The sequence below is a fragment of the Capsella rubella genome, unplaced genomic scaffold, assembly GCF_000375325.1.
Source record: "Capsella rubella cultivar Monte Gargano unplaced genomic scaffold, Caprub1_0 scaffold_7, whole genome shotgun sequence".
Taxonomy (NCBI): domain Eukaryota; kingdom Viridiplantae; phylum Streptophyta; class Magnoliopsida; order Brassicales; family Brassicaceae; genus Capsella; species Capsella rubella.
Window position 1 is genome coordinate 9,084,287 of NW_006238917.1, and position 15,086 is coordinate 9,099,372.

At 38.3% G+C, this 15,086-nt stretch overlaps 4 protein-coding genes across 5 annotated transcripts; 3 read left to right on the forward strand and 1 right to left on the reverse strand.

The window, feature by feature from the left end:
* The first annotated feature begins 2,166 nt into the window (after window positions 1-2,166).
* Window positions 2,167-4,284, forward strand: LOC17879155 (O-fucosyltransferase 30). Its single transcript, XM_006285310.2, has 2 exons — window positions 2,167-2,670; window positions 2,757-4,284. Exons 1-2 carry the CDS (start codon window positions 2,201-2,203, stop codon window positions 3,808-3,810), a joined length of 1,524 nt encoding a protein of 507 aa, XP_006285372.1. The 5' UTR covers window positions 2,167-2,200; the 3' UTR covers window positions 3,811-4,284.
* A 154-nt stretch (window positions 4,285-4,438) lies between these two features.
* LOC17880485 lies at window positions 4,439-6,792 on the forward strand. The gene is made up of 10 exons (XM_023778985.1): window positions 4,439-4,681; window positions 4,999-5,058; window positions 5,140-5,179; window positions 5,337-5,515; window positions 5,635-5,673; window positions 5,767-5,862; window positions 6,015-6,075; window positions 6,163-6,290; window positions 6,381-6,472; window positions 6,575-6,792. The coding sequence occupies exons 1-10, from the start codon at window positions 4,634-4,636 to the stop codon at window positions 6,687-6,689; spliced, it is 858 nt and encodes a 285-aa protein (XP_023634753.1). The 5' UTR covers window positions 4,439-4,633; the 3' UTR covers window positions 6,690-6,792.
* A 519-nt stretch (window positions 6,793-7,311) lies between these two features.
* On the reverse strand, window positions 7,312-13,467 carry LOC17880582 (E3 ubiquitin ligase PARAQUAT TOLERANCE 3). 2 transcript variants are annotated; one of them, XM_006282497.2, is made up of 16 exons: window positions 13,003-13,467; window positions 12,633-12,808; window positions 12,033-12,129; window positions 11,775-11,847; window positions 11,532-11,689; window positions 11,360-11,436; window positions 11,214-11,270; window positions 10,971-11,127; window positions 10,713-10,864; window positions 10,422-10,586; window positions 10,041-10,346; window positions 9,889-9,927; window positions 9,495-9,789; window positions 9,230-9,349; window positions 9,063-9,147; window positions 7,312-8,085 (listed from the first exon to the last, which is right to left on the reverse strand). In XM_006282497.2, the coding sequence occupies exons 2-16, from the start codon at window positions 12,796-12,798 to the stop codon at window positions 7,519-7,521; spliced, it is 2,514 nt and encodes an 837-aa protein (XP_006282559.1). In that variant the 5' UTR covers window positions 12,799-12,808; window positions 13,003-13,467; the 3' UTR covers window positions 7,312-7,518. The 2 variants fall into 2 exon arrangements, with proteins under 2 accessions (XP_006282559.1, XP_023635335.1); XM_023779567.1 differs by having other exon boundaries at window positions 12,633-13,467.
* Window positions 13,468-13,565: 98 nt separating this feature from the next.
* Window positions 13,566-15,026, forward strand: LOC17878894 (60S ribosomal protein L15-2). The gene is made up of 4 exons (XM_006282657.2): window positions 13,566-13,658; window positions 13,792-13,958; window positions 14,304-14,501; window positions 14,618-15,026. Exons 1-4 carry the CDS (start codon window positions 13,655-13,657, stop codon window positions 14,861-14,863), a joined length of 615 nt encoding a protein of 204 aa, XP_006282719.1. The 5' UTR covers window positions 13,566-13,654; the 3' UTR covers window positions 14,864-15,026.
* Window positions 15,027-15,086: the final 60 nt, after the last annotated feature.

Consider the following 15,086-nt stretch of genomic DNA (forward strand, 5'->3'; position numbering starts at 1 on the left):
ATGTTTTAAATTTAATTTGATTCTTCTTTGATTCTTCCTTCTTTAATTACAAAGTCTTTCTTCTTTGAATTTATAATTTGTTGTTATTATTGGACTTTTTCTTACCCAAATTTATTGTTATTTAGACATTTTTTTCAGGTATTATTCTTAGTCTTTAGACTTCCAATTTACCAAATTTCATAAAGTAATAAATTATAATATACATATACAGTATGTGAATGCTATGGAGAAAAATTAAAATGCTAATCGATTTTTCAAAGACTAATTTTTGTTTAATTAGAACAGCGGAATTAATCAAAAATTTTGAAATCCTTTTATAGCCTAAAAATTCTCTTCAATTTCAGCTTGTATGCTTTTTTTTCGGATGTGTTTAGCATTTCTTGATAGTTTTGTAGATAAAGAAACAAATTTTTTGTTGAGTATATAGGATGGAACATATATTCGGTTTCTATGTTTAATGAGATTTGCATGTCCCTTGCTAATGGATCATCTCATTGTTTACATGTAAAGACAAGTTAGTTAAGTTACGTTAAGTTTAGAGGATAATTCTAGTGGATATTTCTTGAGATGGTGCTTTGGCTAATTGGGAATAACGTACAGTTGCTATTCAATCTACAAGTGCAAGTGCTTTGACTGTTTCTCTAAGTCTATGTGTCTCCTCTCATTCCAAAATTTTAGTAAGAAATATATATAATCAAAACGAGCTCTCTCTTAGACAATATTGACTTTTAGGACCTATGGACTATATGCATCCCTACTTTTAATATGTGCATTCCAAACTTGTCAACAAGTTGTTGACTAATCTCTCCTTCGAAATTTCCAAAATCCGACACGTTAGGATCATATCAGTGTGATCCAATGGACTTTGATGAAAAGTTTTGATCATTATTCTATTATTTACGTAGATGACATCTTTATTATTAGGGAAAATGGGCAGATTAGTGTATTTTGTAAACTGGATATATAATCAGTTTACTATTTACAATTAGTAAAAAAAACCACACTTTTGTACTGTGTATGTAATAGAAGTTCTCTTCTAATAAGATATTTGCAAATACTCAGGAATTTAATAAGATGGTTATATCGTCTGAAGCTGGACAACAACAATTGGAATTTGCTTGCGCTGATTCTGTGAGAGGCCAGCCTGAGCTTGTGGAGAAGATTGCCGATCGCTATATGGCAAAGTTGAAAGCTACAGACTTTTGGGCAATTAATGAACGAGTGAAAAATGTCACTAGCAAGGAAGAGTATGATTTAGCCATCAAGGAGGAGAATGAGATGTTTGAGAGGAGGAGCAAGGCTAGAAAGGAGAGAATGGCTAGAATGAATACAAGGTTGATGGTTACGTCAACTCCAGCACAAGCTCTCGAGGATCAAGTGTAGCCATCTTTTCTCTCTAATTATCCTCATGTATCCATCTCTTCTCGTTTGTTGCACAACTTTTTCTTCTTTTATATATCTCTGGATTTCTCTACTTCCTCCTTATGGATACTACTAGTCTGGATTTCTTTAGTTATCGTTTACAGATTCTGGTTCTCATTTGCCTTCTCTACTAAAACCATATTTGGCTGTGGTTAAGCGTAAGAAAATTACTAGAGATCTCATCAAACAACTTGTTTTTGTTTTGTTCTATCCTTGAATACGCATGTTCTACCTTTGGTTCTCTTTGTCAGCTAATTCTTGGATGATTTATTCTCACATTTATGTTAATTAATTCATATATGAAGTTAAACATCATACCACGAGATTGATGCAAAACCATTTGTTTTCCTCGTAAAGTATATAGGGTTGCTTCCGGACAGTATAAAGAAGATGCAAAACCATTTGTTTTCCTCATAAAGTATCCAATGTCCAGTATATTAACATTAAACCAAAACAAAAGATGGTTGAAGCTTATTGCGAATTTTGTACATCTTCTTGCGGAATCGTTGGTAGTTTGTTACAATGATTTGTAATTTGTACCAATGTGTTTAACCGGTTTTTGGTAAGAAGAAATCTAATCTGATGTTTTATAAGCAAACCAACCGGTTTAAAAATACATCAATGATGCAACCCAATTGCAAGACGTCAGATTTGTTGGTTTGCTTATAAAACCAACATACACTATAATGATACGCACCGTTTTAACAACAGGGGTAAAAAAAAGTAGACATCCACGCAATGATGGCCAGTCTGAAAAATCTTAGAGCAAAAAGAAAAAATGAACAATTTTCTCACTCCCAGTAGACCAAGCCCGAAGCCATGGCCGAACAGGAAGAAGCAAACCAACAGACCTGCCTTATTCCTTTGCTCCGTTTTTCTACTTGTTGTTTTCTTCGTCGTCGTCGTCTTCTTCATCACTTACTCCGAGATGCCCAAGTCCCTGTTCTCAATCTCCGCCTTTTCTGGATCCGTTCAATTCCCTCAGTGCAGATCCGAGATTCTTACCCGAACTCTTCTTGGTCAGAAGTTTCTCTGGTACGCTCCTCACAGCGGATTCAGTAATCAGCTGTCGGAATTTAAGAATGCGGTTCTTATGGCGGGAATTCTTAATCGGACCCTAATTGTCCCTCCGATTCTCGATCATCACGCCGTCGCTCTCGGCAGCTGTCCTAAATTTAGGGTTTTGAACCCCAGCGATATACGTCTCTCTGTTTGGAATCATTCAATTGAGCTTCTTATGAATAACAGGTACACAATCTTTTGTTGTTTCATTTCATGTATCAAAATCTCTTTTTTCGTAATGGGTTTTAGTATTGAATTTTTGGTTTTTGTAGGTACGTTTCAATGGCTGATATTGTAGACATTTCGTCGCTGGTATCTTCTTCGGCTGTTCGAGTCATTGATCTTAGGTACTTTGCATCACTACTGTGTGGTGTTGATTTGGAGGCTCTATGCTCTGATGAATTAGCTGAAAAACCTCAGGCGTATGAATCACTTAAACAGTGTGGCTATTTGTTATCTGGAGTTCGTGGCAATGTAGATAAATGTTTGTATGGTGTGGATGAAGATTGTAGAACCACGGTTTGGACGTATAGAAATGGAGATGCCGATGGAAGATTAGATTCGTTCCAGCCCGATGAGAAGCTCAAGAAGAAGAAGAAACTGTCCTATGTGAGAAGGCGTCGAGATGTGTATAAGACTCTTGGACATGGTACAGAAGCTGAGTCTGCAGCTATCCTGGCATTTGGGAGTCTCTTCACGGCTCCATACAAAGGCTCGGAACTATATATCGATATCCTTAAATCTTCAAAGATAAAACCTCTGATTGAGAAGGTCGATTTCCTTCCCTTTGTTCAAGAGATAATGAGGGCAGGCAAGAAATTTGCCTCAGAAACCATAAAGGCACCATTTCTTTGTGCCCAGCTTAGATTACTAGATGGCCAGTTCAAGAATCATCGGGAGAGCACGTTTACGGGTTTATACCAGAAGTTGGAATCTTTGAGATTAAAGAATCCGGGTCTAATTAATGTGTTTGTAATGACAGACCTTCCTGAAAGTAACTGGACCGGAACTTACTTGGGTGATTTGTCTAAGAACTCTACAAATTTCAAGCTCCACTTTATAGAGGAACAAGCTGAACTCTTAGTGCGAACAGACCATGAGCTTGCTTCTGCGGCTCACGGCCAGAAATTTGGGTCTATTCCGATGAGTCTTGATAGTATCAAAAAGATGCAGAACCATTGTTCTCCTCATGAAGTATCCAATGTGCAGCTTTACATAGAGGAAGCTGTTTGCAGCTGTGCTTCACTGGGTTTCGTTGGCACTGCAGGGTCTACAATAGCTGATAGTGTAGAGATGATGAGGAAATACAATGCGTGTAATATTTGAACTCGGACTGTATTTCTTTGATTTTTGTTTCCAGATTGGATTTCATCTGCTGGATTAGCCAATGTGGAGTGATTTGGTTAAATTTTGCCGGTCTTTGTATAGACATGGACAGAGAGAGATAGATCTGTCATATGTCTCCACTTGAGGTATTGGTGATGAAAACAGGCTTTTTGGATTGTTTTGCAATGTTAAGTTTTGTGGGAAACCATCTAGTTTCTTATTAATAGAATAAAGCTACTTTGGTAATTCACACGAGGAATGGCTCGGGCCTGAGAGCGAAGACATCAAGACAGCAATGGAAGAGAGAAGAGTGGTTGCGTGGGATGGGTGCTTGGGTTTTGTGAGTTTTGTAGATGTTCTTGTGGAATCCTTGTAGCTTTCGACTAGATTTGTAATTGTACCAATGTGTTTAAACCGGTTTTGAATAAGGAAGTTTTGTACCAAAGACAAATTGTGGAAGTGGTTTGGATGAGACTTTAGAGACCAAATTATATTAAACCGGATTCAAAACTTACGTCGATGTGTAATTTATGACCAATGAGATCTCTCCACGTAAGAAGATTCCACGTGCAGCTTCAGTGTGTAGTGTTAGACGGATTTAAGCGAATTAAATCGGGCGTTCATTTGTTGGGTTACCGTCGGTCACATCCACCGCGAACAGTTCGACCGGACTTTTGAGAAAATTCAGAGGTTCCTTCTACTGCGATCTGACCTTTACGCATCGACGCGGAACGTTTTCGAATCGAATTGGTGTGGAGAGGTTCTGTTGAATTTTGGATTCGGAGGTTTTGTGTTCGAAGATCTTTCTGCGGTTTTCACCGCCATGGCTGCTCCGTTTTTCTCTACCCCATTTCAGCCTTATGTCTATCAGGTTCTCTTCTATCTTCCTTCTCGCCTTTAAGATTCGTGTTTCTGCCTAGACTGTCGAGAAGGCTAGTGTCCAAATGTACTTCTTTCGAGAGTATTTTAGGATCCTTTCATGTAGGTGTTGAGGGCTTTGTGATGCTGAGTTTTGAATTCGTTTATGACCACTAGGTGTACTTATCACTGTTAAGCCAACGATCCAGTGTGATTTAGTTTTCATGATTACGTTTTGTGATAATGCTAATGAGCTATTTCCTGGGAGAGAATTGATCTCTTTGAATCCGTCTGTAAGAGTATAGTCTCACAAGTGCTCATGTGATGCAGAGTCAGGAAGACACGATCACACCTTTCCAGATTTTGGGTGGTGAAGCACAGGTTGTTCAGGTAAGTCAGACAATATTTTTGTAGTCTGTGAAGCTTGTGTTTATCATTGAGTTTTCTGATCATTGGATTGTTTGTCAACAGATAATGTTAAAACCACAGGAGAAGGTCATTGCTAAGCCTGGTAATTTCCATTCTGTTTAATGTTAACTTCATTGGAATTTAATCCTCCTTGAATGCCTTGGAATGGTCATTTCTCCTTATTATGATTGCTCATTCAGATTTGTAAGATCTCTTGGGTTGAATAGTATTTAGTTAACTGACTAGATATGGTGCTGTAGGTTCAATGTGCTACATGTCTGGGTCCATTGAGATGGAGAATACTTACACCCCTGAGCAAGAGGTTGGAGTTGTACAGTGGATTTTAGGCAAGAGTGTTAGCAGTATTCTTCTTCGCAACACCGGGCAAAATGATGGATTTGTTGGTATTGCTGCACCTTCGTTGGCAAGGATTCTCCCAGTTAGTGATTCTTGCTTGCCATGATTTTTTTTCTTTTATTATTAAGTATCATGCTTAATGTGACTCCTTATCTCATCTTATGTGTTTTGGTGACCTTCGGTTAATTTCTTTTTGTGAAGGTTGATTTGGCGATGTTTGGTGGTGACATCCTTTGCCAGGTAGAGCGGATGAACTAAAACCGTCAATTTTTGTATATGCTTAGTTCTCAGCTTTTTCATCCCAATAATATGGGATTTTTTCTTGTTATGTAGCCAGATGCATTTCTCTGTTCTGTCCATGATGTGAAAGTTGTAAACACTGTTTACCAGAGACATAGAGCAAGAAACATTGCTGCAGTTGGGGCTGAGGTAAGGAGAACAATGCATTCAATTGGCTTTTGACACAGATCATTCAAAACTTAAAGAGTTGTATCTTCCCTCGATACTTCTTCTAGTTGCTACTACAGTATGTGAAAATTTATATATGTCTGGCTCTTAAACTCACAGAATCATTATTGCAGGGGTTTCTGAGACAAAGGCTCTCCGGCCAGGGTCTTGCTTTTATTATCGCTGGTGGCTCTGGTATGCAACTAAGGTTTATCTCAATAAATGACGATGCTCTTTCAATTTAGGCCTTTTAAACTGATCAGACTCCATTTGCTTCATAAGTTGTACAGAAAAACCTGGAGGTAGGAGAAGTTCTCACCATTGATGTTTCTTGCATTGCTGCTCTCACTCCCTCGATCAATTTCCAAATCAAATTCAATGCTACAGCTGTAAGACGGGCAGTCTTTGGGGTATGTTGCATATCTATTACAATCAAAATGTATCGAGATTGTTTCCTTTTGTTGAACTTACAAATCCTGTATATTTTATTTTTTAAAAAGGGTGATAACGTAGTAACAGCAACTCTGACGGGACCAGGCATCGTGTTCATCCAAAGTTTACCATTCCATCGACTCTCGCAGCGAATTGCAAGGTCAAGAATCGAAATCTCGGAGTTGGTTTAAAACGATGGTTTCTTGTATAATAAGTACAATTCAAGCTAGACTCACTAATAAGGGTTCTTTTGCTTTTGCAGGTCGGTGACGTCCCCAAATATGAGAGAAAATCCAAGATTATTAGTTCAAATAGGATTATTCATATTTCTTGCATACGTTGTAATTGTGTCCTCTTTAATCCTTACTGAAATGTGAAATAGACAGGTTGCTTTCTTTTGTCCCTCCGCTGAAAACAGTCACCACATTATTATTATTATTATTTTTTTTTTAATTTAAGGCATATGCAAGAATTTAAACATGATAAAGAATCTGCTAGTGTTTTTGTGCCTAACATGAAAAGATTAACCCTTTGTGAGTGTCGACAAAAAAAAAAAAAAAACCCTTTGTGAGTCAAGTCTGAATTGTTCCTTTTTTTTTATTGGTAGTAAGTTTGAATTGTTCTTCTTATACAAAAGGAAATATTTTTAAAATGTGACAGAAAATATCTAACCCTTTCCTTTCTTTAGAGTTCTGCCTAATCTAAACCGGTTTGTTTTTTTCCAGCCAACGTCCGAGCCATAGGTCAGCAGAACAAAGATTATTGGATTAATCCATTTTGATACTCATAAATGTGCAATTTTATGAATAAATTATGCTGCAAAACCTACCTGATCAATATTAGACAAATGGTTTAACATATTTTAACATCACATAATTCATTAAAATCAAAATATCACAAATAATAAGATGAAATAATTGATCGGCACCAATGCGAATACAAACCTAGTTCTCAAATAAGTAAGTTCTAATAATAAAAAGTACCATTAGTCGTTGTAAATAAAAACTGAAAAAGGGAGGATCAAAATAAAACCCATTTATATTACATAAACATTCCATTACAGAGGACTTTTTCTCTACTTAACGCAACAAAATAGATTACTACATATTACTTTTTTTTGTTTTTCTAACGGCTGGTCATTCCACAGCATTGTCTCCATGCAGCTGACGATGAAGGCCGTTTCAGTCATTTATGCATTCATCTGAATCAAGCTCGCGATCTTTCTCCTTTTGACCGCTTGGAATGGCGGGAATGCTCATCACCACCGGCGTCGAAAGGTAGTACTGCCACCGAAGGAGATCGCTTGTACCTTGATGGCTTCCTCTTGAAATGTCTGTCTTCATCATCACTTGAATCTGCAGACTCTCTTTCTCTCTTACTATGTCGACGACCTGATGAAACAGCGGCGACGATGCTCTCTTGAGGCGCTGGAGAAGACTTTGATGATGCCTTACGGTGCTTGCTACAAGGCTCCTCCTCTGGAAAGCTTATGCGAGCGAACACGCTGGACTTGTTATCATCAATCTCTGTTGCAGTTGGTTCCGATGATTGCTTTTCGGATCTCTTACGCTGCTTGCGATCTGTCTCTCTGTGGCGGTCACGCCGGCGGTCGTGTTCGGAATCGATGTCATGGTGATGATCGCGCCCAGATCTCCTGCTTGATGATCGAGAGGGAGATTTGAGCCTCCGAGATGACTGTCGCTCCGGTGAAAATCTCTCCGATCGCCGGCGAAGGTCGTATTCCGGCGAAACCGGTGGCAGAGGTCCCTGTTTCTGTTCATTCAAGACAAAGGCATTATTGATCAAATTATTAGAAAATAAATTTTGGGTCATAAGCCCAATAAGAGATACATTAAGCCCAATAGCTTATTATTTAGTTAAGCATGAAGTAAACAGTGTTTTCCTGTAAACGTCCCCCATTTATCAGTTTAAACCTTCATTTTTCGGCCCCTGATATCAAGAGTGACCACTAACTATCCTTTACAAACGTGTTTTTTGGTTTAAAAATATATAGATATAGCTTAAACTATAGATTTCCTCATTAACTAAGATTTTGATACCAATATTTTAATACACACACACACACACATATATATATATATAGAATAAAAATCTATATTTTCATAAATAACAATATTGTAATTTTTTTTTTGAAATAATGCTAAACATATTACTGGACAGTTTGGGACAACGTCTCTGACGAACCAGCAAGAAATGTAAGGTCCAATGTGGAACTATATAAAAGCATATCAACCCGTTCGATATGTTCCCTGAATTTAAAATCTCTTTCTATAACTCTCTACTTATCATCCTTTTTTTTCCACACCAATTTCTTATCTTGAATAGGCAAAACCGCAAAAGAATCATGGGATCAGTCGTGCTTTACTTGTGACCAAACTGCCTAAGACAAGACTGTGGAAATAAATTTCAGTTCATTTTATGCATCCTATAACAGCAAGTTAATACATTTTATTGCATTAAGATCCAATTTCTCCCTCTACCCTCATCTACTCTTAAATGTCTCTCCTTTGACGTTTTACCCCTAAACCAAATTTAACTTACATAAACAGACGCCTATGTAGCAACTGTAGAATCAACCCATTTTCCTCAACGTAATGATAAATGCAGAGAGAGAGAAAGATAGAGATAAAAGAGAAAAAGATAGTGTTGAAAAGGTGGTCTCTTGAAAGCCAAACCAGTTGGCCGAGAGAAAGAGAAAGAGAGCAATAAGACAACAAAATGACACATACAGTTTTTGGTTTCATGGGCGAGGAAGAGGCTGCCGAGTTGTTGTTCATCATTCTGCTCTTCTCACCGTCCCTGTAGACATTCCCTCTGTACCACACAAAAACAAACAAGTTAATATGCTGCTGCAGTAATGCATAAGCCTGAAAGTAGAGAGTGCACAGTGGTTTACCCTTCTGACCGTCTTTCGTTTTCACGTTTTCTTTTCATCTCAGCTTTCTTAGCTTCAAATTCCTCTCTCCCCATAATAGGACGTTGGAGATTCATACGATTCCCCATCTCTGCAAGGTCCCTGTTCAAGTCATAATTCCTGGTCATTATATAGCTTACAAATAACTATAATGAAAGATCCTACCAGAAAAAAACTAACTATAATCAAAGAGCCAAAATAACAAACTATTTTTGAACTGAGAGTGCAAGTGCCAGTTTGTCAGTACCTATGAGGTGGTGGTATATTAGGGAACCCGAAGCCCTGTGCAGCGAAAGGATCTGGATGCATCATACTGCCAAATGACAAGTCCATGGAGCCTAATCCATAGCCAACAAAAGGTGGCATCGCCCCAGGAAAAGGGCCTGGAAACCCATTAAAACCATGATGAAAGCCATTGAACCCAGGTTGAACGCCGTTGAAGCCGGTTTGCACACCATTGAAGTACTGATTACCGGGACCTGAACCCATGGGCATCATATAGTCAGGGCCTGCTAGATTTGACATGGGATTCCATTGCATGTCTACAACGGATCACAAAGACAAACAATCTGTTAAGCCTCTCCATACAGTTAACATAGACAGGGAAGAAGAGTACTCAGCATAATAGGAAAAAGAGCTACCAGTTCCAGGCATCCGAGGTTTCTTTTTCTTTCTTTTTCCTGGTGAAGAGAAAAGTATGCATTACTAATCGCAAGACATCCATGTACATATACGTAAAAAAAAGGTGATACTTAGTCTTCCTTGTGCTAATGGGATGATAACTAGTGATTACCTTGCTCCCCAGAAGCAACCTGCTGTGGTATTACTTCCTTGGTTGCCTGCGTATTCAGCTCAGAAACTGCAGCTTCCTTACCATTCAAGGATTCTTGAGTGTTTTCAGTTGCATCAATTGGCTTTTCCACTTTAGCCACTTCTGCAGACACCTGGGGAGTACTTGTGATCTCCGCTACTTCTACTGACGGCTTTAGAATTGAAGTCTCATTGTTGTTACTAGGAGCTGGTATCTTTTTGTCTCCAGATGAAACAGATGTAGTAGGTGATAGAGCCTTGGGCGGTGGACATCGTGCAGACTCCACATCTAGAAATAATACGTTTTAGTTTACCAATGATGGTACAAACAAAACTAAAAGACTATGAATGAGAGATGAAATACCTTGAACTTGACACATGCTGCCAGCGTTTTCAGCACTACTGTTACCAGACTCCAAAATACGGTTTATAGTATCCCTTAGGGTCTTGTTTGGTAGAAGATCATCAGCTAGTACATTAGTTGCTTTACAGACACACATTGACTTCGCAATGATATAATCCCTGATACCTGAATAATATAGTAGATAACTGACGTCAAACAACCAGGATCTGTAATTGATAATGATTAAAGAAAAAGGCTTTTGTGGAACAACAAAAAGCATCAGATGTATTGGGAATTGACAAGGAAACTTACACTTGTCACAGAAACTACTGAAACAGCATTTGCTCGTCAGTGCAGCATCTCTCATTACTTCTTTGCACAATGGACATTTGAGTTCAGGAGGAAATTCTCCAACAGAACGTGTTGTTGATGGCAACCCCTCCATTTCCTTCTCAAAAGCATCCCTGAATTTGTTAAATTGACACATATTGATCGACATTATAACTGATTTATTATGTGAATAAAGGTACAAAGGAACAACTTCGACATTTTAGTTCAGCAATGACATACTCATTTGGTTTCAAAACTGCTACTGCGCCACTTGGCAAGGAATAAGAGCCATCTGGGGTCGCCATCAGCATTGACTTAGGGATACCAGTAGGTGGTTTAACTCTCTTAACATCATAGTTAGGATCACCATTTGTGGAGCAGTGTTGAATAAAATGTCCTGAGGCAGAAAAAGATGCTTGGAACATAGTTTTATAGGCAATAAAAACAATATAAAACCAAATTCAACAAAATAATCTAAAATACCAGGAACATTGCAACGATGGCAGGTATAGCCTGGTGGCGGCGTCTTCCTTTCCATTCCTACTCACACACATACAATCATTTCCAGAGCAAAATATATCTGAGGGAATTAAAGTATACAAGTTAATCGTATAGAAAAATATAATTACCAAAACCGCGTCCACCAATCCTTCCTGCCATTCCCCTTCCATAACTTCTTCCTAGGCCATAACCATCCGTAGCTGGTCTGTAACATGAAAGAAAATAAGAAGGTTATGCAAACTCTATGTCAAGATCTAATTCCACATGCCTAAGTCCATCAGGTCAAAGAAGACTACTTACTGCTGCCAGTCTAATGCTGGAGTGTCAATTAACGCCTTTAATTTGGCTTCTTCATCTACTTTATCATCGGCTGGTGCAGGGACGTGACTAGAATGGATAGATTGGGCATCAGGAATTGAATACAAATCATTCCCAAACTCATCAAATTCATCTTCAGCCTATAACATAGATTAAGATGTGAATTAATAGTTATGTACTGGAATTCAATGCCCACAAAAACCCCTAAAATTTGCCACAACTCACCGTAGATATATCAGCAGTAGCAAAATTGTTAATTTCAGCCCGAACGTTTTCCACTTTATTCTGAACTCTTGGCCTGCAAAATATAGATATTCACATCAATACACACGAAAGCGTGGTATAACTTCACACAAATCATTATGAAATGCCCAGCTTATACTGTTTTTAACAATCTTTCACAGATTTGAGGAATTTGAGCCACTAAGATTGAACAAAGCAGTTACGAAATTAAAAATTAAAGTTATAGATCTCAGAAATTACTCTTGTGTGGTAATAACTCTGATGCGAGGGCGTCCAGGGATCCGGCGAATTAGAACAGAAGTATTCTTAGGGATCAGAATTGCTTCATCTAGATATTCTGAAATTGCAGCAAAGAGAAAATATAAAGGCCAGATTTGCAACTAGCAGTGAAGAATCCTAGTTAGGGGTCTACATGTAACTCTTTTTAATTAGTTTACAACCACAATCAATTATAACAGTCTAACCTCAGAAGTTACCACATTCAACGAATACTATACAGTATGCAAAAATGATGGATGGTGTCTTAAATACAAGTATTTTCTATTTTATGATTCAAATACATGACAATTATTTTACTAGAAGCAATTAGAACTAAACAATACCAGAGAGCAACACAAGATAGCAACAAGCCATGCAACAAAGTTTGATAACAAAAGTAAAAACCAGATGTATAGCAGATGCTCTAAATCTACACACTTTGATAAAAGTAAATTTTGATCAAGACCAGACCAAATTGTCACGTAGTTGTGTTACAAAACATGTGACACGTATCTACTAGTACTAAGGATTAAGAACATATATGAAAAGCAGATCAAATGCATAACAAGGAGGAAGACAAACCTTCGTTAGTTTGGGCATTAGAGATGACAATGTCAAGGTCTTTACCACTTCCCAAATGCTTAGTTTCGTAAATTTTTTCTTTGAGAATACCAACTGATATAAAAGGACCATCCATGGGGATGGTATCATAATCCCTCGCACTCTTAAACTTGTAATAAATTGCCATTGGATTTAATCTGATAATGAATCAAAATACATATATATGTATTACTAAAAAACACACGACACAAGAATCTCTCTACTCTTTTGAAAAAACCTTAATCCAAGCCCTTCCTTAAATTAAAAAAAAATATGGAGGCCAGAATTTGATTTCCCAAATAGAACAAAAATGTAAACTACAAGAGGGGAAAAACTCAATATGATTCTTTACTTCTCTGATTCGACTTCAACAAATTCGATAGGCGAAACCTCTCTCACGCGCTTCAAGATGGCATCAGATCAACGAGATTCTCCCATAAGTTTGAATTGATTCCAATAAATATCGCAGGGGACAATGCTCAGCTACACTGCAGAAATGTCCTTATGAACCGGCCGCGACAGATAAATCAAACGAATGGCTTCAATCCAGACGATCTCGAGAAACTCTCCAAGCCAACGACTCTGGGAAATAAAATGGAAGCCGCGGTGAAATTGCAGACGATCTCGAGGAAAAGGTTAGAGAAATCTTGAGCGATTTGATGAGTGTATCCCAGAAGAAACCGATGGATATTATTATCGCATGAACAGGAACAAAAGAAGACGAACTCTAGGGTTTGATCAGAGAACCCTCGTATCCGTATCCAAATCCAATCCCCTATTTCTCTTTACGTTTTTTCTGTATTTACCTTTGAAGTTCACATGGGCCCTAAAGTTCATTTAGAGAAGACTATTGTTGTGGCAAAGGCCCATTATTTGAAGTTGGTTTAAAAAGCCCAATAATAGTTAGTTAGTCATTTGGAAACCCTAGCTGCTCCCAAGGTGTCATCTATTTAAAGCAAAAACCTAATCAGAAGGAAGAAGTGACTGCGACGCCGGTAATCGCAATGGGTACGGCGTTTGTTCACAGCTCTGTCTCTCTTTGATGATGTTTCTGTATTGCTTCATTGAGTTTTTGTTATTAGATTTGTTTGTGTGAGAAATGAACTAAAGAAGAATGAAATGTGATTTTTTTGACTTACAGGGGCGTACAAATACGTGTCGGAGTTATGGAGGAAGAAGCAGTCGGATGTTATGAGGTTTCTGCAGAGGGTTAGGTGCTGGGAGTATCGCCAGCAACCTTCAATCGTTCGTCTTGTTCGACCCACTCGTCCCGACAAAGCTCGTCGTCTGGGATACAAGGCCAAGCAGGTGTTTTTCTTCTCTTCATTTTGTTTGTTTACTTAGAATTCGTCTATAGTCTTAGTCAATGTTGATTGAAGCTTTTATTTATAAAATTTGCTGGTTAAGCGGTGTCTTGAAGCGTAGGCATTTTTGTCTGCGCCTATATGATAGAATACTTCCTGAACCCAGCTACATCGATTCATTCTTCTGACTGAACAGCTCTTTATCTTCTGTGGACTCTGTTCCTGTCTAAGATTGATACATCTTCTTATGCCCTGGATTTTCTTAATCCTTGATAAAAAGTGTACCTTCTTATAATGTTTGTCATTCTCTTGAGTGTGTGTTTCTGACTTCATTTTTTCTCATTAACAGGGATTTGTTGTCTACCGTGTTCGTGTCAGACGTGGTGGTCGCAAGAGGCCAGTTCCTAAGGGTATCGTGTATGGTAAACCCACCAACCAGGGAGTAACACAGCTCAAATTCCAGCGTAGTAAGAGATCTGTTGCTGAGGAACGTGCTGGTCGCAAATTGGGTGGCCTTAGGGTCGTTAACTCCTACTGGCTCAATGAGGTATGCATCAAATCCTAGTTTTTATTTAATTACAGTATCCAATATAGCATTTCGGGTCTGATAACGTGATAGTATTTTTGGTGGTAAGTAAATTTGGCTGTCTCTGTTTTACTTAGGACTCTACCTACAAGTACTACGAGATTATCCTTGTAGACCCTGCACACAATGCTGTCCGAAATGATCCAAGGATCAACTGGATCTGCAACCCAGTGCACAAGCACAGAGAACTCAGAGGGCTCACCTCAGAAGGAAAGAAGAATCGTGGTCTTCGTGGAAAGGGTCACAACAACCACAAGAACCGTCCTTCTCGCAGGGCTACCTGGAAGAAGAACAACAGTGTGGTACTCCGTCGTTACCGGTGATCAACTTTATGTTTTGTTTTGCTCTAAGTGGTATATCATCCGTGTGGATTTGTGTTTCGGAATTCTGGAATTACATTGGGATGGAAGACTTTTTTACATTCAAGAGTTTGTTTCAAGTTTTGAGTTCTTAAAAACTTAAATCTGACCAGAGAGTTAATTTTTATTGTTATTTTGTTGTTAGTCATCATCCCAAGTGTAGATTTCCTCGTACCTTATATTTTCA

What these genes read in the sequence shown, in the direction of transcription:
- LOC17879155 (XM_006285310.2), top strand. Translation starts at nt 2,201, where the DNA reads ATGAACAATTTTCTCACTCCCAGTAGACCAAGCCCGAAGCCATGGCCG. An exon ending in GAGCTTCTTATGAATAACAG is followed by an intron (nt 2,671 to 2,756) that starts GTACACAATCTT and finishes TGGTTTTTGTAG; the next exon opens with GTACGTTTCAATGGCTGATA.
- LOC17880485 (XM_023778985.1), top strand. Translation starts at nt 4,634, where the DNA reads ATGGCTGCTCCGTTTTTCTCTACCCCATTTCAGCCTTATGTCTATCAG. An exon ending in GAAGGTCATTGCTAAGCCTG is followed by an intron (nt 5,180 to 5,336) that starts GTAATTTCCATT and finishes ATGGTGCTGTAG; the next exon opens with GTTCAATGTGCTACATGTCT. An exon ending in TATTATCGCTGGTGGCTCTG is followed by an intron (nt 6,076 to 6,162) that starts GTATGCAACTAA and finishes TTGCTTCATAAG; the next exon opens with TTGTACAGAAAAACCTGGAG.
- LOC17880582 (XM_006282497.2), bottom strand. Translation starts at nt 12,798, where the DNA reads ATGGCAATTTATTACAAGTTTAAGAGTGCGAGGGATTATGATACCATC. An exon ending in GATTGGTGGACGCGGTTTTG is followed by an intron (nt 11,271 to 11,359) that starts GTAATTATATTT and finishes GTGTGTGAGTAG; the next exon opens with GAATGGAAAGGAAGACGCCG. An exon ending in CGCCCATGAAACCAAAAACT is followed by an intron (nt 8,086 to 9,062) that starts GTATGTGTCATT and finishes TTGAATGAACAG; the next exon opens with AAACAGGGACCTCTGCCACC.
- LOC17878894 (XM_006282657.2), top strand. An exon ending in TGGGATACAAGGCCAAGCAG is followed by an intron (nt 13,959 to 14,303) that starts GTGTTTTTCTTC and finishes TCTCATTAACAG; the next exon opens with GGATTTGTTGTCTACCGTGT. An exon ending in ACTCCTACTGGCTCAATGAG is followed by an intron (nt 14,502 to 14,617) that starts GTATGCATCAAA and finishes TGTTTTACTTAG; the next exon opens with GACTCTACCTACAAGTACTA.